Source organism: Lates calcarifer, linkage group LG13 (genome assembly GCF_001640805.2).
Source record: "Lates calcarifer isolate ASB-BC8 linkage group LG13, TLL_Latcal_v3, whole genome shotgun sequence".
Lineage (NCBI taxonomy): Eukaryota > Metazoa > Chordata > Actinopteri > Centropomidae > Lates > Lates calcarifer.
In genome coordinates this window covers 22,873,021-22,897,583 of record NC_066845.1, presented here as the reverse complement: position 1 = coordinate 22,897,583, position 24,563 = coordinate 22,873,021, and the positions used below count along the sequence as shown (strand labels likewise).

The 24,563-nt window shown below is 39.1% G+C and overlaps 1 protein-coding gene across 1 annotated transcript in view; it reads right to left on the bottom strand.

The window, feature by feature from the left end:
- The window catches only part of niban2b (niban apoptosis regulator 2b), a 34,207-nt gene extending 9,644 nt beyond the window's left edge, over window positions 1–24,563 (bottom strand). The window contains exons 1-6 of the mRNA XM_018668904.2: window positions 24,250–24,563; window positions 10,129–10,259; window positions 8,947–9,075; window positions 8,756–8,861; window positions 6,079–6,246; window positions 917–1,032 (exon numbers count right to left, since the gene is read on the bottom strand). Of these exons, the coding sequence (XP_018524420.1) occupies window positions 917–1,032; window positions 6,079–6,246; window positions 8,756–8,861; window positions 8,947–9,075; window positions 10,129–10,259; window positions 24,250–24,304 (705 nt within the window). The 5' untranslated portion in view covers window positions 24,305–24,563. The remainder of the gene's footprint in view (window positions 1–916; window positions 1,033–6,078; window positions 6,247–8,755; window positions 8,862–8,946; window positions 9,076–10,128; window positions 10,260–24,249) is intronic.

The window sequence follows — 24,563 nt, the reverse complement described above, 5'->3', positions numbered from 1 at the left end:
GTAGAGCAGTTGCCTATGAATCACGAGATTGCTGGTTTGAGTCCAGCAGTGGACAGGTGGTTATAGCTTTTTAAAAAACAGTATTACTAATATGAATAAAGATTTGAAGAGCAACAGTGTGGATGCTGGAAGCATTCACACACATATTCTGCAGGAAATGCAAATTATCTAGTTACCATGTAAATATTGCATTCAAAATAGATCCAATCACACCAAGTTGGATACCAGCTAAAAGCACTGAATTGGATATAAGCAAAAACAACAACTGCGCTAAAAACTCAACTCCTTTATAATTTGTCAATGCTGGATGAAAGAAGCTATTCTACCACAGTAAGTGAATGAAGAACACATGTTCAGCTCAAAAGTTAATTCACTTAGCTGACCATGTGAGAGGAATCATATGGTGGGAAATTCACACCAGCCAATGGCCACCAAAGACCTGGGCACTGTTCATACCTGGGTACCTACCTAGACAGTATATCAGTATATCAGTTCACACCTGGTGTTAGAATGCATCTGCATGTGTCTCGAGCAACCACTTATGATCATATCTCACTTTGCTGCTCTATATGCAAATAAAGACATACATCATATCCATTTATAAATGTGTTGTTGTTTTAGCCAGTCGAACTATGACAGCCGGTTCTGTTGTCAATGTGTGTGTGTATGTGTGCATGATTATGTGTGAGAGAGAGAAAAAAAGAGAGAGAAGCACTTCAAAGCACACAAAGCATGAACAGATCTTAATTGGAAACACTTAATAGAAACTAAATAGTCTCACCATAACCCACATTTACATGTTGCATTTTGAGAGGCGAATTGATGCTCTAAACACTCATGCCTATTGTATTGTCAGTAATATACTGTGCTGGCAGACACCAGGGAACAGACAATAAGTTGTTCCTGCCATGCTTACCTGTGATGGTACACCACACATCATTTCCCAGGTGCCATAGTGCCCTTGAGCTTGGCGGTAGTGTCGTACTGAATCAGTGAAGGCCGGTGTTTGGACTTTATTCTCTTCTGACAAACCTAGGAAAAAATTTTAGTGCACAACAGAACAGAGGTATTGTCAGGCATTGTTAATGTTACTGATTACACCTGTCCTTTTCTTACTCTTCTTACAATTCTTTGACTTGGGTTGGTCAGCAGGCCCAGATAACTAGCTTGCTTAGTAAACTGCCTAAGGTCAACTGGGCAAACTGAAACTGCAAATTGAAAATGTGCATAAAATCAGGTGGATAGAAAACCATCTTATATTGCAGACTAACAACAGAGCAAACAGCCATCCAAATCAAAGAGGACATTTCAGATGGCAGTGTGTATTGCTTTTATATTTCAACATAACTCAATGAGAAACTCTATCATACCATATCTGCTACGTTTCTATAGCCTATGGTTCTTTGTTGGATCCCTTCTCTGTTACTGTAGCAACTCACCCACTACCAAGCAGATTATGAAAATTTGGTTCAAGAACTACAATTCACAGTTTGAATAAAGAGAGCTACTCATCCTTATTCAGCTGAAATAGACACATACATTAATGTGCATCATACACTTCACTGTATTGTATGATGATGTGTTTGGTATAAATAGGTTAAATCAAATAATGAAGCACATGTGTGTATTCATGTGTGGAGGGCAGTGTTCAACAATGGAGTCAAATGGTGCATGAGAAAGACAGGGCTTTTAAGAAAAGTTAAACTCCTACATTCCTCAAGTTGGCTGGCTTCCACAGAAATGAAAATCTGCTTAGAACCAGTGAAGCAAGTTCACCCTGTGTACTGTGATAAGGAGGAGTTTTCAAACAATCAGCAAAATTGGGATTTCCAGGCTCTTCTATCTCAACAACCCACAAAAGTACTTCACTTTATACAATCACAAGACACCTGTGACAAGCCTGTGAGCTCACTCTCTTTCACCAGTAAATTAAAAAGAGCAATCCATCACACTAAGGCTGGATTATTGACTGGGCAAAGTAGAATGCTATCCTAGGGCCCTGGACTCCCAGGGGCCATGAAAGCCCCATGCTGACTGTGTGTCAGTTGGCTTGTAGTACTTGGTCATTGGTACATCCTCATCTTGTGGCTCTGTCTTGTTGAAGGCACCCTTGTCAGTACCTTTATTCCCTGAATTAACCAACTGTAAAAAGTAAGAAAATGCTTATCATAGTATCAGAGCTCATGATGATTGCATGTTTTGTCCAACCAAAGGCCCAAGATATTCAAATTTTTGCTTGAGTAAAGATTTAAATGATGAATGAAATATGAGAATTGTTGTTAAGTGAATTAGTAGTAAGTATTACATAATGTTCTCAATACTACATATTTTAAAACTCTGTGTTAAATTTGCCTATTTGAAGAAGACAGGCTACATAATACAGTGAAAGGACAGGGAGCAGGACTCAATAAGGGCCACAGGGCCTCCAAGTTTGTTAACCCAGCCCTGTATTAGACCACTATACACTGACAGAAGCCTCAGTGTGAAGAAAGAATTTTTGACCTGAGGTGAGATTGGTGCACTCACACCTTGTTTAATAGAGCCGTTAAATAGTCGGTGCAGGTCTCAGTGCTCTGTGCAGTACACAGAGAACATATGGAAACATTCAGCTGCTCATACGTCATACAGCTGGCCTGTGTCACAGCTCAGGCATGTTAACTATTGGTGTTGTTTCCTCTTTCAGGTTCTTCAGAGCCCCTGCCCTTGCAACTCATACAGGCTTCCAATGAATGCACTGCACTGCTGAGACATTAATGGAAATCTGCTTGTGAGGTGAGAAAAACTTAAAATACACCCTTTTTTTTTCTCTCTAATCAACCGCACAAGTGCTGGTCTCATATTCAGTTTTTATAAGTAAAACAAACTTTTGTTTTAGTTTTAACAAGTGTGAGGCTTTTTGTTCCTATAAATATACTTCAAAGATCACAGAATGATTACATCTACGAGACCTGAAGAGAAACACACTGAAATGAACAGCAAGAGAAACTATCAGAGCTAGACAGCTTAAATGACTTTAAAGACACTAAAAACTGAGAGAGAGTAGGCTTGGACACAGTGCAGTCTAAACAATATGTTGTTATTATGCCACACTGTGAAAACCACTTACTGCCTCTGAAACTCACTTCAGTGACCAAGGAAGCTATACACACCATGGTAGATAGACACTGTGTGACTGACTCACTGCTGTAGCTTTGTGTAAACACTGATTCATGACACGAAAATTGTTTTGTTTCATGTTGTCAAAGCACTAAGCTGGTTTAAAGGGCAACTTGGACAGCACTAAATACGTACATTAAATACATACATTTCAGTGAGCAAAGACAAAACCAAGCAGATGCCTAGGGAGTTGTGTGTCCCTGAAAATATGACCAAACCTTTACAAATAACTAAAAAAAACAGAAGAAAAAGAAACTAAGAAGGTTTAGGTACCACCACACACAGTCCCAAAAACATATTTCCAGGCTGCAGTAATGACAAACTGTGTGTGAGAATGTACATGCAGGTCTGGTGGATAAACTGTAGCACCTTTCAGTTAATGGAGCCTTGTTAAAGTAAACAGCAGAGGTGACATTACAACAAAGATCCTGTTGTAAGTGATAGGTTCCTCCTGGCCCTGCATTTTGAACAATGTTAATCTGAGCTGAGAGCCATGGCAACCAAGTAAACATGTCAGGGCATGGTGCCATGATGTATTTATTCTTTCTACTTTCAGTCCTTTGGCAGTTTCACATTCACCTCTGACAGTCACTTGTGGACTTACTGAACTACTATGTCTAAGATTACATCAAGAATTCAACTTTTAATGAGAATCATGAAGGAGCATACACCAATCAGCCACAACATTAAAACCACTGACAGGTGAAGTGAATAACCTCTTTACAATACAAAGTTCTGCTGGGAAACCTTGGGACCTGATATTCATCTGGATGTTACTTTGATACATGCCACCCAATTTAACATTGTTGTAGACCAAGCACACCTCCCCATGGCAAATGTACTCCCTAATGGCAGGGGCCTACCCCAGCAGGACGGTGCTCCCACCACACACAAAAAAAAACAACTGCTCAGAAACGGCTCAGGCAACATGACAAAGAGCCCAAGGTGTTGACCTGGCCTCCAAATCAATCACCCAGATCCAAATCTGACTGAACATCTGTGGGATGCACCAGAACAAGCCAGCTGTTGGAGGGCCCACCCTGCAACCCACAGGACCAAAAAGATCCACTGCCAACATCCCAATGCCAGAGGGCACAGGGCACCTTCAGACGGGTTAGAGCTGTTTTAGTTGAACAAGGGAGACCTACACAATATCATGTGGTGGTTTTAATGTTGTGGCTGACTACTAGTTGTACTATGTGTTGTTTTCCACTCTGTTCACTTTGTTTACTTCCGTAGTCCACATTCACTTTACTTTTGGAGCAGCTTAATTTTTCAGCAGACAAATGCAACAGTTTTGTCCCATCTATTCCTCAGCTGTCCTCATTCCTGCAGTGAATATCAAAGCATTGTTGAGAGGGTTAAAATCCCAATATCCCAATTGGATATCAGTCAGTTATGCAAAACCTATCTTTACTAACGTTAACTTCTTTTGTGATTGATTAGCCATCAATGTAAGGGCAGAGACAGCTGTTTTAACAGCATTTTAGTTACTATATTTAAATTTACTACATGTTGAAATACAGTCACTAAATGCTGTTAAGCAAGATTTTTAAATGTAAAAAAGACATTTGAAAATTTGCTTTTTCAACTGCAAATGACCAAAATCATTCGGCTATTACTGGGTCATTCATTCTGAAATTGAGCCTACTCTCCAGATAGTACTAAGTACCAGTAATACATACCAGTGCTGCTGTGACTAATGTACAATAACGTTACATAACAATGTGAACATATCATTTACTTGTAATTCTTTTAATGGCTAATGTTAGCACTTATCAGCCAGCTGTGTTGTAATCATACTGTAAGTCTGCTATGGTAACTAGGAGACATTCTTTTCAGTCTTTTCGGTTTCTTGTTTATTATAGTATCACATTTTTTACTTGTTAATCTACTTTAACATACTACTTGTATAGAACATGTAGTAGGAATAGTACACTGTTTGATATATAATGCCATCATCTGCTGCAGTAGCACTTTGTGCGTTACCACACTTTCTGGCTCCACTGGATTAAAATGGAGGCTCTGCTCTTTATTTACCCATTGCCATGGTGAATCGTAGTATTGGAACTCCATTAATGATGCCTTTTTTTCCCCATTCACCATGCAAATGCTAAAGGTGAACACTCAGAATCAATTGAACTGAATGATCAGCTATTCTGGAACTGAAAACTCAGACTTCTGGGCTTATCAACTCAGAGTTCAGGTTTAGGCTCAGACTTTGTTAAACCTGCTCTCTGGAATAGAGTCCTATGTAAGGACTCTTACAATGTGGATGTCATTGGTGGTGGGATGAACTCAAACAATGCCAGCAGTGTTGTGTTTAAACCTAGTATTAATGAAGTCTGCTCCTATTGCATCCTTACATCAGCCCAACTGTGAAAACTCTAAACTCTAACTAAAAATTTCTGCAAGCATGTTGCTGATTCTATGCCTTTGCCCTCAGGGAATCCTGAAGATAACATCAATGGTTAAAATCACCCTGTTGCTACATTAGTACCATTAGTGTGGCCCAGAAACTGCTATTTATTGTTGTTCACATATGAGAATTAAGACGTAAGTATATCAGCAGAGTGGCAGGTAATAACTTAATCAGTCAGGTTTTATAAGGAAATATCTTCCTTGAGAACTTTCGTTCCACAACATAGCAATAATGGCACCACTAAAGAAGGTTACTTTATCACTGCAGAAAAACTAGTAGTGACAAATGATCAGTTTAAATTCAAAACTTTTCAACCATTGTTCTCTGCTGCTTCTCCCTCAAGCAAACAGACAACAAAGTGCCCAATATGTTTGAGCCACAGACATTCAGTGTCAAAGACTGCTCTAAAAGCCACTTATGGGGAGGTTTGGAGCCACTCCCGTCAGCTTGTAGCCCTGGTGTATAAGAACTTGTGTTGATCAGTAGCTTGCAGGACTCACCATCATTGGCATGTCTGACACAGTCTTGAAGGACAGCATGCCATTTCAGTTGCTCTTTTTCTGTCACCACACAGAAGTAATAGTGACGGGCGTAAGGGTGCCAGAGGATCAGAGGGAACTGGGTAGCAAACTTTAGGAAGGGTGAACTTCCCACCTTGGCTTTCACATCTGGAAAAAAAACGTGCAGGATATCAGAATTCCTATAACGAATGACTTTTCCTCCATTTGAAGATGTTTGTGTCATCTTCAGCAGAAGCAAGCATTACTAGTGCATGTTGTGCAATCAAGCATTAACCAAAGTCACAAAACACTATCTTATACAGTCGAGATATATTCATTTTTGTCTTACCAAGTACAGTATCCTAAGTTATATTCTATTTATATACAAAATGCTGGACAAGTTATCCACAATGTTCCAGGAGACTTTCCAGGGTCCTCTACATGCAACATGTGAGTTGTGACATAGGCGGCCACAAACACCTGAAGTTTTCTGCACGCTAGCTACGCTACTTTAACTGTTAAGATAATCGGTGGACAAAGACTGGACAAGTACAAAACAGACAGCAATAAATGAAACAATGCAGTAAGCTTTGTAAGTCAACCTGCTATGTTTCTTTATTCTTTTACCTCTATTTTTTCTTTTCTTTTCTTTTTTTTACTTTATCTCTGTGATTTGTATGTAATGATCAATGTACACTTGTAAGAACAAATTAAAGAACAATTATCATAAGAGACATTAGGCTAAATAAAGACTTACAGCAAAGCAGCATCCTTCCCAATTAATCATAATACATTACAATTCGTAATTAATGTAGACATAATCATTTAGTTAGAGTTTGAAAACCACTTTCAAAGATCACTTCAATGCATAGGTTACCTTCTAAATTATGTATTACAGTTCCATTATCAGAGTTTAAGCTAAATTGCCTTAAACTGTGGAGTGGTCCAGCAAAGGACTTCTAACTACCTGTATCCACAATGGCTGCCCATATCTACAAAGGGCTAAGTCTAAACACAGTTCTATTACAATACTTTTAACAAGAGAAATCATGAATAAAAACCTAAAAATAACATCTTTATACCCACAGGGGGTCCACCAGCTGTAAATGTGCACGCAGAGTAGTAGGTAGCTTAACCCAGGGTGTTCAACCTCTAACAGATTCAAACAGAACTTTTTTGCCCTCATGTTGAAAGGATTAAATTTGACATGCGAGCAGTAGCTTCTTCTTAAAATCTTTTTATGTGCATGTATATTCAACATATATATACGAGGGGGCTTCAAAAGGTTCAGGGAAAAAGGACAGTTGGAAAAAATGGTTTAAGTTATGATGTTTGTTTTTGCGTTGCAACATGCATTTAAGGGTTCATGTTAGAACATGTTATGACTCGTTAGTACGAGAACATACAGGTGCATTGAGGTCAAAATCCCTGCATATGATTTTTAGCTATGTACTTTTTCCACAAACTTTTTGAAGCCCCCTCGTATATATATATATATATATATATATATATGTGTGTGTGTGTATTAGGGCTGAAGGATTTGGATTCAAACAGCGATTTTTCTGACGCATTGCAATTGTGATTTGATTTGCAATATAATTTTTAAAGTCAAGCTTCAGTCGAAGATTCACTACATACATATAAAACATGTGATGGACCATTACCATTCAAGATATCACTTAAATATGAACTGCTCTGTGTATTAATCCAGGGATGAGGATAAAAATAGTCAAATCCAAAATGTATTTATTCTAGCAATAAATGGTATAGAACATACACATAATAAACCATAGAAGAATTCTCACAAAATTAACAGTAGCACTACGCTTGCTTGCAGTAACTTTACATTGGTCAAACTGCTGCCTGTGGTGATTTTTCAAATGCTGATACACTGAGGGGGAATGACAGGAGACTGACAGGCACACTGAGAGCCGGTAGAGACAGACACAGCTGATTAAAACTCTACAGGATTTGTCCCGATAGAAAATACAAAATACAAACACAAACCTAACCTAATGTGAGCTAGTTCATTCTACCATTTTCTCTCTTTTTCTCCTCTTTCTCTCTCCTTCTCGGCTCAACCGGGCATTTTGCAACTTTATAATATCAGCTCTCACCTGACAGCGGAGCAGAGAGAATCAGAGAGACTCACACTGCCATGCTGTCGCTCTGTTCTCTGTTTTCATCAAGTATCTAACTCCACAGTTAGTTTTGTGGTTTGGTCATTTTAAGACAAGATGTGGTTGTAAAGTTTACAGCCTGTCACTCTGGTGCTCCTGCAGTGCTCTGTGTGTGAACAGTGAAGCAGCTGAAAAAAAGTTAAGACGCATCCCCAGTTTTTGCAGTTTGCAAATCGCATTAGATCAAGTCGCAATTGCAGTTCAATTTCGATAAATTGTTCAGCCCTAATATGTATGTATGTGTATACACACGCACATATATATGTATATGCTAATGGTTGCAATCCTGACTTCCAGATGAGAATTTAAGTGCCCTATGGTTAACTGATGATATGAAGAAGGCTTTTCCACCCTGATAAAAGTAGTTATATTATAAAAATATATTAGAAAAAGTTAAATAAAAGAAATCCAGTGTAAAATTATCAGCATAAAATGTTGCAGCTTCAGCCTCTACTCCCCTCTCCCCTCTCCCATCCAATCCTCCTCCTCCTCCTTACCAGGCAGGCTGTTGCTGATCAGATCCAGGTATTGCTCTATAGATGTCAGCACTTTGTAGCCAGCACAGTTGATGGTTCCTTTGGGACGGAGGCGTCTGTCATGGGACTAGTATTTAAGACAGGGAGCGGAGTTAACAAGTTAGTGAATCAAACTAGCATCATCTAAAAACAGACTGTACAGACTGTCTCACCACTTTGTTTTCATAGTAGTTGATGTTGTAGGAGTCTGGGACAAAGAGGAAGCGGTTCCTCCATTTCTTGTTTTCCTCCACGTACTGAAAGAGTGAGCCGGAGAAGATGGACTTGTTTTCCAGAGGAATCTGTGGAGCACAAGACATGTCAACTCAAACTTAATACATGACAAAGGCAAAAAGACCCATTTGTGACAGTACACTTCACAGACAGGTCAGATGATTTAAGAGCTCCTTTTTGCTAGAAAAGCAGGAAAAAAGCCAGCCTGTGTTTAAAATACACATGTCAAATGAATCTATAACTAATCCCAGTTTACATTATTTGTCTAAAGACAGCTCACTGCATTCCTCACTATACTATTAAGCCAGGTCATTACCTGGTTCCACCAGGTAGTGTCTGTGTTGTAGCTGTGTGTCAAAAGATTGTAAAAAGCAGACAAAGCTATTGACAAGTATGACACACAACAATGTGTTTAACCTATAACAAAAAACCAAGTGAAAAAAAAACACTAGCAAACCAAAAAACTGATTGATTTCAACATAGGAGATTTTCCAGCATCTCTAAAGTACCACATACCATAAACTACTTACTACCCCAAAACATGAACAAAACTTTACAAGTGTTTCATATCTACACACTAGAAGACATTGGATTGAGGTCAGTACCCCAGCCTATGCTTTGGATTTAAACATTTGTACATGGTGCTTTTCTGACCACAGTCAAGTGAGTTTGGTATGGAGGCACATTTCTGTCAAACACAGAAAAAAATGGATGAAAAATTAGTAAAGTTAAAAATAAAAATACTGTTAGGTAAAAATCTGACTTTCTAAATTAAACTCATCAGATACACCAACTTAATGAGTCAGACTTGTGAGATATTCTGACTGCCTGAGTAAACACGCAGTACTGAAGTCATCATTTTTAGATACATCAAAATTATGAGATAATAGTTCAATATTTTACTTGTGGAATAATTTTGACTTAATGAGTCAAAATTGACTTCATTACATTATTTAACAAAACTTGTTAATTGTTATTTTATCTACTCTCTGCTTTTGCTGGCAGAGTTGGCTTTTAGTGTTTTGTGTTGGGGTGTGCATTTAAGAAAAAAGTGTGGAAACATTTTGACAGATTGTTCAGGGATTCTAGTTTTTGCAGAGTTGTGGAAGAGGATGCTTTACCTTGCGGTGTAGTAGCTGGGGTTGTGGGCCACCTCCTCCTTCTATGTCAAGGCGAACTTTGTTGAAAAGAGCCACTGCATACTGCTGCTCATACAGCCGGCCAAACTCCCCCATAACCTCCGCAGTCTGAGCTGCAACACACACACACACACACACACAGAATTAGGAAAGTGTTGGCAAGTTCAAGAAATGTTCTACATTGTGGTCTTTTTCATTTTGAATGAAGATGGATGCATGTGCAATGACTGCAATGCTCATTGTGTTTCACATTGTTTTTCAGATGAGTGTTACAGCTTCAGGGTGGTGGCATGTTTATACAGTAGTCATTGTAAACATTTTAATCAGTCTTATCAAAGTGATTCAGAAAGTATCAACAAAAAGAAAATTTCCATCAGCCAAGGAAAAGTTTAAAAGATCTGCTCATGGAAAGAATGCACATGGTTCAAATTTATTGTGTTGAACAGCTGAATATGTTTTTTCTATAAATGCACATGCGCGCGCGCACACGCACACACATAAAGTCAAAGTGAGGACTATATAGCTTTCATTACAAAGCAGCCATGGTCGTTAACAATGATGAAGAGTAAAACACTGTAACAGTAGCACAAGTACAGAAAAGTCAGCAAACAGACTCAGTAATGAAGTTAAATGGGAATAATGGCCTACAGTTTGCTAACATTCACTAAAATGAGCCACCATAAGCTAAGAGTTTTACTGATTATGTATTCATTTTTTGTTTTCAAGAGACAGACAGTGCGATCATAAATATGTCCTATATCAAAATTTTAGAATTTTATGTTTGACAACAATAAATAACCTGTGTCATATATTTCCTATAATGGCTTCCTATAATATTCAGTTTCATCTAGTGCTGTGTCAATATCTGTGGAGTGAATGTCACTGTCACTGTGGTGTCAGGTTACTGTCATGAAGAAAATGACCAATAAACAGCTTCAGCATCACATCACAATCTATACATATGCAACACTGCCAAGAAATGTATTGTAATAAGGCCAGTTCAGTGAAGAAATGTTGGAGAAATGTCTTCCCAGGTGAACAGCCTGTTCATACTCGCCAAAATTGTCCAGTGAACTCATGGTTGGCCCCTAATTGGTCTGAATGGGACTCTGGGGATCAGCCACTTCAACAAAACCAGTGGGGCCCAGTGAATCCATGGGTGGCACACGGTAATTTTATGCGCTACATAGTTTTGCTGTGCGCGGAGAAAGTGGGAGCAGTGCACGATTGCGCAGGTGTGCAGCTTAGAGGGAACATTGCTCACAAACCTACTGGAGGGATGATTAAGAAGGTTTTTCTTTTATTTTAAGTGACACTGTGCAATTAATGATGCTGATCCTCACTGTGGTACAATTTGATAGGGACATTTAGCTTATTAGTTAATTAGTTAGTTGGTAAGTTAACTGAGTGTGAATAAAATACATGATTTAAGCAACAATGGAATGCTGGGTCAATTCCAAATAGGGAGCACAGCAAATATGGGAACGGACTAAAGACGTCACTCATTAATGCACTGATTGTATTCTGTATTAATTTTATTTTAACTGTACCATGTTCACTCATTTTGATTCATTTGTTGAAGTTTTTGATAAAGATTACAATTATATATATAAATAATTAAAGCTGCAAGTAGCGTTGAACAGGCCCTCGCACCCCGTGCCTGTCGGGGGACCTGTGGCTGCGGGGTCCCCGCAGGTCGCACGACGCAGTTTTGCAACTGCATGACCACCACACACAGAATGAATGAGTCAGAAGTCCCTTACTGCCCCCATCAGGTGGTGCTATGACTAGACCTGAATATTGGTATGTAGATGTGTTCAGGTCATGACACTTGGCATGTTACATCATGCCTTCAAATTTCGTTCACTTCAGATAAACTAAGCCCAATGGCGGGGGGGTTTGAGTATGTCCAGGGGGGCGCTATGGAGCCATTTTACAGTACCAATGAACGAGACCCCCATCAAATGTAAATTTTCGCCAGGTCTGATGCGTGTGCAAAGTTTCATGAGTTTTTGAGCATGTTTAGGCCCTCAAAAACGTGATGCTAGCATCACAGGAATAATAATAATTCCTACAACTACAATAGGGCTTTTGCACGCTAGTGCTCGGGCCCTAATAAGTTAATTCCACATGATATTATCATTAGGGATCGACCGATATGGTTTTTTCAGGGCCGATACAGATTATTAGTCAAGGAGGCCGATAACCGATATTTGGAGCTGATATTCATTTGCAGTAAAAATGGCATAAAAATTATGAATAATACAAACTCTGGCGCTTAACTTTGTTTAAATGCCTTTAAAAATATGTTTATTAAACAGCTTTTCAGATTTGCAACATGTTAAAGGTTTTTTTTTTATCTTAGACAATAGACAGCTTTGTTTTTTAAATTCTAACAGAAAGTGCAGGGAGCTCCCAGGCTCAGCAGCATGTCTTATAAAGTTAAATGAAAACTTAAACAAATAAATATCTCCCTAAAGTTTTCTACAGTAAATAAAGTTTTCCAAAATTTCAATATAACTGAAATGATATTTTATCTTTCACTTATCTTTGTTTTAAGTCCAAACAAAAAGTGCAGGGAGCTCCCAGTGTCAGCTGCTCTTATAAAGTTAACTGTTAAAGTTAAAATTTAACTGAATAAATAAATAGCTTCCTGAAGTTTTATAAAGTTCAATAAAACAAAGTTAAATAAAATTTGCACAGAAATGTGAGTCTCAAATCAATTAGTAGTCCCAATTGAGCAGCACCAGACTGTGGTGCAAAAAGCAGAGTTGTTCTGTGTGTGAGCGCTGTGCATGTACAGCTTTCACTGCTGATTGGCTGTTGCCGTGGCTCTGTGTGTAACCAATCAACTCAGCTAAATCTGTGTTTGCACCAGGCTATGCTTCTGCTGCTTTGCCGCTTGCACTAATGAACTAACACAAACTAACAGAAACGCACATCTAACAAAATGCAAACATTTAGGTGCATACCAGCACCCCATTTGAGAGGGACCTATAAGGGACCCCCGCTTGAGGCAATAGAGCTAAAAGAGTATATGAAGCAATTAACTGCCATGCATAAGACTGTCTATTTACAGGAGAGAAATAGGGTTCCAGACTCCCACCCAGTATCAGAGACCCCAGTGGAGCCTGGGGACAAAGTGTACATAAAGGTCTTCCGGAGAAATTGGAATGAGCCGAGGCATGAAGGTCTGTCTCTATGTGATATCACCTGAACCACTGCACCAAGGCTTGACCAGCAGCCAGAGTTTCAAATTGATTTCAAAATGGTTATGTTTAATTTTGGTTTAGTAGTGATTAAGAAAATCTTGTTACATCTAATTTTCATTCTGGGAGTGTTACATACATTAGTGGAGAAATTAGTAGATGCCATTTTACCACATGTTGTTAAGGAGATGGTATTTTATTTTTTCAGCCATATGAAAAAAAACTGAAATTTCCCCCCAACAATCCTTGAACTGGAATAAATTGTATCAGACAGACTTATAGATTAGTGATCGAAAATGATAACTGAGCAGATTTTGCTGTATGAATAAGTAGTTTTACATATTTGTAGTTTTACATGTTTTGCTATATTTGACATGGCACTATGTGACTATTGCACATGTTCACATAACAGTGACAATGCTGAAACAATATATTGTGCAGCCCCATGTCAAACCTTGAGGTAGATGGGCTACAACAGCAGGGGACCACACCAGGTTACACTCTTGTCATCAAAAAACACAAACCTGAGGCTGCAGTAGGCACAGGCTCATCAAAACTGGACTGGTCCCAATATGCCTTGTGCCAACAGACCAGGCCTGTGGTGGTGATGCAGTGGTGTGGGGAATGTTTTTTGGCACACTCAATATGCCTTAATACCAACAAATGATTGTTTGAATGCCACCTGAGGATTGTTGCTAACCAGGTACGTTCCCTTCATGGCCACAGTTTATCATCTTCTAATGGCTACTTCCAGCAGAATAATGCTCCATGTCACAAAGCAAAAGTCATCTCAAACTGGTTTCGTGAGCATGACAGTGAGTTCAATGTATCTCAGCTGCCTCCTCAGTCACCAGATCAGAATTCAACAGAACACCTTTGGGATGTGATAGAATGGGAGATTTTCAGCATGAATGTGAAGCTGACAGATGTGACTATAATCAGTACCAATACCAAGCAAATACCAAGCTCAACTCCAGAGAATTTTATCTATCTATTTATATATTCTACTATAAATTCCATCCCAACTCTCTTGGTGATTTCTGTAGCCCTCAAACCTTAGTGTACATTAGATTAACTTCCTCCTTTTGGGTGGGAGGGGATGGAGCACTGCAGGATGAGTGCATCATAGGCAGGGAACCAGAGTCAGGGCTGATTCATTTAACATCCACGGCTAACAGTAACAATGAAAATAACTGTCTGCGTTTCACACTCATCTGAGTCACACAGCACTAAGCTCCATATGACCATGACTACACATGAGAAAGCTTTTGTGAAGGGGTGATGTATGTGGCCTATTTACACAACTAACAAAAACACTTGAGAAGGGAATCCAGAGAAAATAATTGCGATAACGATATAATCCATAGTATTTCCATGCAACTGATTTTTAACTCCATTTTGCAGGAGATACAATGCACAATCCAAGCCTTCAACCATGGTGACAGGCTTAGTATTTTGGAATGACTTGAAAGATGCAGCTCCCCCTTGTGGCAGTTCAATATAAATCAATACAGGACAGTATATTGGCTAGACAACTCTAGCCATCTTTCTGTGAGTCACTTGTGAGGATAATAATGATTATTGTCATTCATGATTATCCCGAGGATGGAAATTCTCTACGGTAAACTTATTGTGTTCATTTGCTATCATGATGGGTGATAAAATTGTATATTGTCCCATCTGTAATATAGATTATACATTACAGATAGAAACCCCACAAACTAACATATATGACTGGTGTAAATCAGAATACAACCCTGCTCGCCACTGCCCTTCAGTCTCCTCCCTGACACTGCTTTAAGGAACTGCTCTAATAACTTAACTCATATGGATTTAAATGTACACCTTTAGCATCTTTATTGTCATGCCATGTTATCAGCAATGATATTTGTGACTAGTAGCAGCATTTAAAAACTTAAATCTAATCTTCAGTTTCATGCATCTGGCAAGACTGACAACAGCTGCTTCAGAGTGGTTGCTTTGAAACACACCATGGTTGATATGCTTCTTTTGGAAAAGCCACTCAGCGTAATCTCATGACAATCAGACTGCATCAAACAACTGAGGGGTATCAAAGTCTTCTTTCATCTCAAACAACTGAAGACAGATATAAATTCACAGATAACGCTGCTTGAATACATGACTGTCCTAGCTGTGTTCATACATCAGCAAACTTATCAATATTTCCACTGACTATCCACTTCCCAAGTGAGAACATCCCTAATTTGGCATACGACATTTCATGGCCAAAACAGAGACGTTCCAACAAACTGCCTGCTTACAACAAAGTGTACTGACCACAACCAAACGCCATGGGTTGACTTGACAGGACTGAGAGAACAGGTGGAACATCTCTTCTGGGAGATAAAAACAATTCCTCTGTGTTGTGCCTAAAGATGGAACAGGTTTATACAGTAAGCACTGTCTACAGAGCTGCAAAGGGCGGCATAGGCAGTAACTGATGGCTTGAGTACTTCCAGTGAACTTCCAGTGGATGAATATGAAACACTCCAGGTCAAATCATTAGTACAACACATGAGAAACACAATTTCTGTTTCTTTGGTAAAAGTCAGTTATAAGCCTGTAGGAATAAAGATTTTACTTACAGGCTTTTTCTCCACTAAAAGTTGCTCAGGTACACTCATGTGACTTAAGTATATAACTTGAGCCTTGTGGGAACAAGTGCTATTTTATCACAGATATGTGTTCCCAAGGTCAAGGCTGAACCTTCACACTCAAAACATCTAATCATAATTTAAGATTCTGTTTCTGTGCTGCAATCAGCAAACAGATGTTAAAGCTTAAACCTTGTAGACACCTGATAAAAACAATTGACAGTTCACCTTAAAATTCTGAGTAAATTTTGATGGAATTCAGTATTGATAGTGATATGTTGTGTTTCCAATTGCAACAACGTTCTACATTTGCTGAGTCATACCTCTGGCTGTCTCCTCCATTACAAGGGTAGCTAAGGCTCATGTGTAGCAGTTGAAGAAGTATTCAGTTCCTTTAAAAGTTCCAGTACAACAATGTAAAAATACTCCATTACAAGTAAAATCTCTGCATTCAAAATGTTACTTCAGTAACAGTACAGAAGCATTACCACCAAAATATATCTTAGGTATCAAAAGTAAAAGCACTCAGTATGAAAACTGTCCTCTGTGGCTGAAAAATTATTATACAAGATATCATAAGCTTATTAATGCTAATGCATCAATTTGTGAGCAGTATTTTACCATTATAGCTGCACGAGATTTAGCTAGCCTGAAGGGAAATGAGATGATTAATGGAAGAGGAAAGAAGGAAAATTCTATTAAACATATGTGATTTTATTTATTTTAGACTCTTCTGTAATCTAGCTAATAATCATATCTTTGAGTAAAAAGTACAATATTCCCCCTGAAGTGTAGTGGAGCTATAAAGCAGCATAAAATGGATAAACTCAAGTAAAGTAAAAATATATTGATCTTTTACTTAAGTACTGATGATTTTACATAAGGTTGTAAGAACATATCAGGGAGCTGCATGAGCTGCTGCTCTGAGTCTAGCTGACTCTTTGTGGTGCTACAGCTGGCTACCAGATTAATTGCCCTGGGGCCCTCTGCAGTGCTGAGGCCAGCTATCTAATGATACTACTGTGTTGTCTTCCATCGCTGTGGTAATCTAACCAACACCGCTTTTCATTTACGTTCAGCTTGTCTTATCACTGACATCAATTCAACAGTTTCATAGAGATTTCAACATCCTGATCATAGAGATCTGAGTTAAGACCAGGCTGCTATTTAATAGACTCACAAGAGAACCTCCCGCCCCCTCCTCCTTTCTCCACAGTGTCTTAACAAAAACATTCCACTGAGATTGACCCATAGGCTGACTCATAAATTTAGACTGTGTTCCCAACACAACTGAAGCAAGAATGGCAGCTGTGCTTGTGTAAGGATCTGGAGCACTAAATTAGAGCAAATTTAGTTAGATATAAACATATTTACTGAGGTAATTAGAAGCAGGGCAGGAGTTCAAATATTTCTCTTGAGTAATTTTTCACAGTGGATGTTAGCCATATTTATATGCTCAGATCTCAGAGCTGTAGAAAGTCAGTGGAGATTGGCCCAGACCTACTCAAGATTCCCAGCCTGAATTATTAGCCCACTCTGGTCTTGCCTCTGCATTTTTTTCTACCTAGCAAATTATTGTGGTTTGTCCTCCCTGCAAATTCCAAACTCATTTACCTTGTTTCCAACAGTAGAAAGCAACCATTGCCCAGCATCAAACAGCAGACAGACACAGTTAGCAACTAGCTAGTGAACACAGAAATGCATTTGGCAACTACGGAACATGATACTTTTCTCTGGAGTGATATCAACTTAGTAAGGTGATAATATGTGGGTGTTTACATCACTTGGAAAAATAGAATTTAAAAAATCAAAGTCAAAAATCAGTACTATAACTTTGAAGTGGGACAATTTTGCTCAGGCAGTGCAAAATTTCCCTTTGTGCCCCTATTCCCAATAAAGCAGAAGCCCTGCATGAATGTCTCAGCTATAGAAGCTACAGAAATACAATGTAAACTGATTCCTGTGGTCAAAAAAATCATTTTTTGCCTTTAGGCCTCAACATTTGCTGTGCTGTCTAGTAGTAATGAAATCTGAATATTACAACATTGGAGACATTATGAAAGACAATTCTATTTCATGATTTTAAAAGATCAGAGACATGTCTTGACTTCATAGTTATAGGCTAGTTTAGTTAGTTTGAAAACTTTTTTGTAGGAGTAGCAAGCTAGGTATTGTGAAGTGCTTTCCCCTCTAATTTATCCACTTTCTCAAGGGTTTCACTGTAATGAGATCACAACAGACACATTCTGTGTGTCTCATGGGATCACTTATACCTTCAGACCTGCTCTGCCTCCAACATAAGTGTCTGTGTGTATTGTGGGGTCCGAAGAGCGGGTATTTGTGCTATCTGAACAAGTATCTGGCCTGTTGGTTGTTGGTTGTTGCTCCCTGCAGAGCCTGAAGTTTTAACAGGGCCAGGCAAAAAACAATCCATGTTAGGATTTCCTGTTTCCTGGCCCCTCACCCACTGACAATGCTCACACTGCTCTGTGTATGACTACATAAGGGAACACTTTGTGAATGTGGGCTACTAGATGTGTGTTTTTGGGATCTCAACTGGAAAAAAATATTGATTATATTATTGATAATTAGTGCACTTAAACTATGCACATGCAACAGTGTTCTTTTTGTGGAGATAACTTGTGACTTACAGCCCTTATCAATACCATTATATTTTCTTAATAATACCTGTAATGACAGCTGGTAAATGTACTGCACACTGTTGGAAACAAAGTAAACCCCTTACTTATCTATGTGGTTTAAAAAGTTATTACCTCGTGTAATTCAAGAAAAAAGCACAAAAAATGAGAAAGAGAAAGAGGAACATTCTGTTCCTCAAAATTATGATTTTTTTCTGCTTTTCTCTTGGAACTAGTGCCTCCGAAATATATTTAAGAGATACTAGTAATTTATGTATTTACTCATTTTGTGTAATGTGTACAATCTGAGTTAAAAGAAAAATTATTCGGTTCTCTTGAAAATCCCCAAAACATGTAAGGAAATAAGTGTGTGTTTTTTGAAATCATATGTATGTAATCTAATACCAGTGATTTTAAACTGTCACAGGCAATATCCAGAATTTTGCAACTTTCAGCAGCTAGTGAATATTTGACCATTTTTTATCAAAACATTTAAAAATAAAATCAAAATTCATAAATACAAATATTATAAGTAAACTATACAACACAAACCACTGAAGATATCCTTAAGAACAATATAATAATTATTACATGCATTGTCTGATCAAAATATGACATTAGATGTTTGCTTAGTAAACCAGTGTTAACAGTTCTTCCCTAATTATCAAACTGCATCCCATCAGAGGCGTATGGCACTGACTGGTTGATCTTCAAAAATAATTTTCAATGTTTTCAATAAAAGCCCCGGAGCAACTTCTCTGTGCGTATAAGCATGACACACATGCACACTCATGCCAGTTTTCAAAGAGGAAATGAGACATTAACCACGTGATCTTGGTCATTTCCACCCCTCTACTAACCCACATATCTCCATCTAAAACTGACCTCATGCTGGAGGTTACGAGGGTTGAATATGCTGGTAGTTGTTTAAGTATGACCCTGCTCTAGGACTCACACAGTTACTCATATCAGCAATAAAGGCAAGGCTTTTCTAAGTGTCAGATGACAACAGATAGGTGCGACCCAGTCATCAGCTGGTCACAAATCACTGTCTGATACAATGGTACTGAGTTATGAGGCTATTCATAAATGGGATTACTTCATTTCTGATAAGGTATATGTATATATTTAATTAATATGACCTCTTGAACAGTGGTTTATCACTTTCTCAAAGCATCAGGAATGAACAACATGAGTGAATGTGGGGATATGTGTTTGTGTGTGTCTGTGTGGATAGCTTTAATGGTAAATCCAGGCACTTCCCTTGAAGACAGCCTGGCACTGGCTTGTCTTGGCTGCAGAGACTGTGTGGCGCTGGCTGTGTAGCTCAAGGCCTGGAGGAGGTTTCCTTCCAGACACACAGACACACGTTTTTTCATGCATTCCACAGATTCCACATCTGATGTATGTGTGTGTGTGTGTGTGTGTGTCTCACTCTGAATTGGCCACTCAAGGAATTAAAAATAATAAGGTGACACTTGACCTGTAACATAGCTTTCTCTCTCTGTTCTTCCTGAGAAGTAGTGGTCATGTATGTATCCAAAATTTGACACAGAAATCCAGGGTATAAAGTCAATGTAACACAGAGAACTCTGTGTATCTGCAGGGCCTAGGCACACCAACAAGCCAAGTGGGACAAAATAATCATTTCCCACATGATTGTGAAAATAATAAAGTACAATATGTAAAAAATAGAACTGTACATGCAGTATATATGCCTGGGTAGGGGCAGATTAAACTCATAGATCCCAGTGCAAAACTGATCTTTATTCCCTGCTTGACTGTTCACAGGGACGTGCAGACTCAAGGTTATTATTCATCTTGATGTAATTAAACTATCCCAACATTTACTGACAAACATTTACTCGAACAGCTGGAAGACAACTTTGTAACTTACATGTGTTATCATGTTAACTGTGAAATAAAAAATGAGTTTGGTTACATTAGTAATGTAATTAGACTAGCTTACACTTGCTTATCTACACACTGGTAGCACGCACCTACTGGTTTGCAATCTGCCAATAAACACAAAGAGGATGAAGAGTACACTACACTACACTAGACTACACATTCTAAATAGCAGTCTGTTTCCATGTTTTGGTATGATTATTTTCCACCTGATTCAGTAGACAGTGAACAGTATTTACACTGATCAAACAACCTAGATTTAGGGGTTAAGTGTACTGAGTTCCAGACCTGGGTTCCTGATGTGAAAGCCCCCTGAGAAAAGTCAGGGAGGAAATTGTTATGTCTCCATGATTCAATTTAGAATTTGAGAAACGTGAGCTAATCACAGCTCAGAGGCTTAACCACTGCCTTAAATGAAGGAACAGGACCAGATGCTTACTTATAATAGCTGAAGCTAAGGGTACAATCTACGTCTTAGTTTGGTGAGTGAATGGGTAAAAATGGTTAGAAACTGCTAGTCAACATGGCAGCTAGGCAAACACCTACATTTCCCACTTTGCTTATTAAATGTCTCAGTTCAGCAGCTCAAAATAAATTTAAAAAAATCAGAGGGTGGGGTGGGGGCGGGGGCCTTGACAGTGATAGTCATATTCATGTCTCTTATCTAAAGTAAGCTGCATCCCAGACCTGTACCTGTGCCTGAGGCCTGTACTATGAAGCAAGTTCAACATCCAGGATATCTTATTGTTATCTGGCTTTCCTAAACCTAACAAACACAACCTGGCTGAGCGGTGTTATGACGCTGGTTGTGAACTCTTTAAGGGTGGGGTGAGGGGTGGGGGCCTTGACAGCGATAGTCATATTCATGTCTCTTATCTAAAGTGATATCAAAGTCCAAATGACCATGAGAGTGAGGTTGACCTGGGTTAATAAACTGATTAAATCAACAGACAGGGTCAGGCTGGGATGCAGCTCCACACATGTTCCACAGAAATCAAGCTACCTGACAACGACATACAGTCTTTGTTTATACTCACTATGTTTACATGCATTCTCTTTTTTGCCCTTCTTCCGAAAAAATACAATATTCCTAGTAAACCGTTTACATGGCTGATGAAAATGAATATTCCACTAATATTCCTGTTGAGAGGCAGCTGTGCATAGTTCAAATTAATGTAAAATGCCTCCACATCACCCTTTTTCATTCCTCCAAAAACCTTCTCAGGAAGGTCTGCCATGTGATATCTTTTGGGCTTGCATCTCTACCTCAGCCTTGCAAACTGTTGTCTGGTTGGTTTGTGTACAATGCACAGAGCTGATCACAGGCTAGACGCTGTGTAGTTCAAAAACTCCATTAAAACCCCAACTGAGATGCGTAATCTGAATGAGCTGTACACATGTCCAAAGAATGCTCCTAAACCCAAATAATTTTAGGATATTCCACAACTTAATCAGGGGGTTAAGGTCTGGACTGTGTGGAGGCCAGTCCATGTGTGAAAATGATGTCTCATGCTCCCAATGAATCCTGGCATTCTCATCCACCCAAGAAAAAACCTGAGGCCTGTACTACAAAGCAAGTTCAACATTCAGGATACCTTATGGTTATATATTTGAGCGGTGTTACGACGCTGGTTGTGAACTTGTTAAGTCAACCCAGGATTTCCCGAACGCGTTCATGTGAAAGAGGCGGAGTTGGTAGTTAAAAGCAGCGTTGTTAGAACTAAGAGTGAGGTACCTAATATGATATGAGAAGTAACGCTGATAGCTGCTTGTCATTTCAGTCTGAGCGACATCCTTAAATGTCATTTAACAAGGTGAGTAATATGATCATATGACTAGAACAGAAAATACAGTACAAAATATTGTTTCCTATTGAGTGAGCATTTTTGCTCTTTAGTCTGATTTATTGAGAATATGTCATGTAGATAAACAGTGACAGTAATGTCCGACTGTTGCTGCTGCCAAAGCAGAGAGGGGAGGAGAGAGTTCATGTCTGAGGCCGATCTGACTGAAATGATCGTTTCTAATCGTGGGAAATAGTCAACGGTGTGAGGATAAAATCATCTTTGTTCTATCAAAATGAAGATATAATAGTATGTGATCATTTATTTGATAAACTCTCTCCTTTTGTTGTCTGTTGTGGACATATGGAAAGACTGGAACAGCCAAACCTTTCCCCTGAGCAATAAAAATATCTATTGATTTTTATTATTTGTCACTTTATTTGTAAACTCTTTTGTCCATGTTGGGATTCTGTTGGAATGATGACTCTAGTTTTCCAGTGATCTGATTGGTCAGTAGTTGTGCTGTTGATAGGTTTTGATCTGATCCTCTGAAGTTAACCTGCCCCCGGAGCAGGTTAGCCATTCAACATACGTTACCATGGAGATTTACCGTGATAAGAAGTGAACCATTATCATAAGACTGAAAACCCAGAGTTAAACCTGAAGTTAAACCTTGCTAAACACAAATCCTGCTTCGTAGCACAGGCCTCGGATCATTCAGTGTATTCATGTAGTCAGCTGACCTCATTTTTGGGCACATAACATTGCTGGACCTAGACCTGACCCACTAAACCAACCACAGATCATAACACTGCCCTCACAGGCTTATACAGTAGGCACTAGGCTTGATAGGTGCATCACTTCATCTGCCTCTTCTCTAATCCTGATGACCCCATCACTCTGGAACAAGGTAAATCTGAACTCATCAGACCACATGACCTTTTTCCATTGGTCCAGAGACCCATCTTTATATTCCATAGCAAACTAAAGCCTTTTTTCAGATTAGCCTCACTGATAAGTGGTTTTCTTAAGACTAAACAGCTGTTTGGTCCCAAGTTCTCCTCACATCGTGCTTCTTTCCAGCATGGTTGTTTGAGAAGTGAGAAGCTTCCAACTGCATCAGTTAGGCTGAAATAACTTGTTGCCAGCTGAAACAGTGTTATCACTGCAGTAATTAGTTAACTTAGTTAAATCCAGGCCATGACTTTTTTGGCCAGGCAGTGGATCTGTATGAAAATTCAAATTCAATGACTTTTGGTTTTAAGCTGTTTCTGTTCATTTGAACAGTATGAACGAGACCTTGGGTTTTAGGGCATTTTACTGACGTGACATTGACTAAACAGTTACTTACGAAACTCGTAGGCAGATTGATTTCTGGGCGGAGATGCAACTTACATTTCATAATGTAAGGTCAGACTTTATGGATTTGTTAGGTAGATAGATTTTTTATGTTTGATGCTAGTACATTTGAACATTTTCATGACAAGAAATAAATACTCACAAAACAAAGTACTTTCCACTTTCCAGCAAAAGCTCTTAGAAAACAACTTTTTGACCGTGCGGTCGAAGAAACTCTGACAACAAACCACTGTTGTGAGTATAACACTTTGTCACTGTAATTGCTTTCTATCTGTTATTTCCAGGGGTGGGGTGGGGGGTCGAAAATCCTGTCCACTGTCCTACTTATAACCACATCGGTCTCGCGTTTATGGCAACAGTAGATCGATAATGATACCAGGCGCGATGAAAGCAGCCTATAAAAACACCTTCAGTCTATTATAACCAGCAAGAAGCGTCAGAGTCGAGTCACACTAACAGTCTGCTGAACATACGCTCACTCTCATTGCTTTTAAATGATGTAGACTCCGTCAGATTGTAGTCGCTGCGTCAAAACGCACACGTGCCAAAAGAACACGCACCAAACAAACTTCCACAGAATGTTCCTCACCTGTGATAATCTCCCGCTTGGCTTCATCCAGGTGACTGGAAATTACGTCCCCCATGGCGGATGAAACTCAAAAGTCTGAGATTGATTCCGCTGCAGGTCTACAACTCGTCTTTAAGACAAAAGCAGAAGAAACCTGAAACTTGTAGAAGCCCTCTCACCTCCTCTCCAGTGTAACCCGAACCAACCGAAGTTTGAAGAAGAGACGGGCGGTGGAAAACACTCAGCACGAGGAGGTTGGGGGAAGAAAAAACTCGGCCAAGTAACAAACGGACAGCTATTTCTCGGAGAGACACACCCTCCTTCAAAGCTGGAAA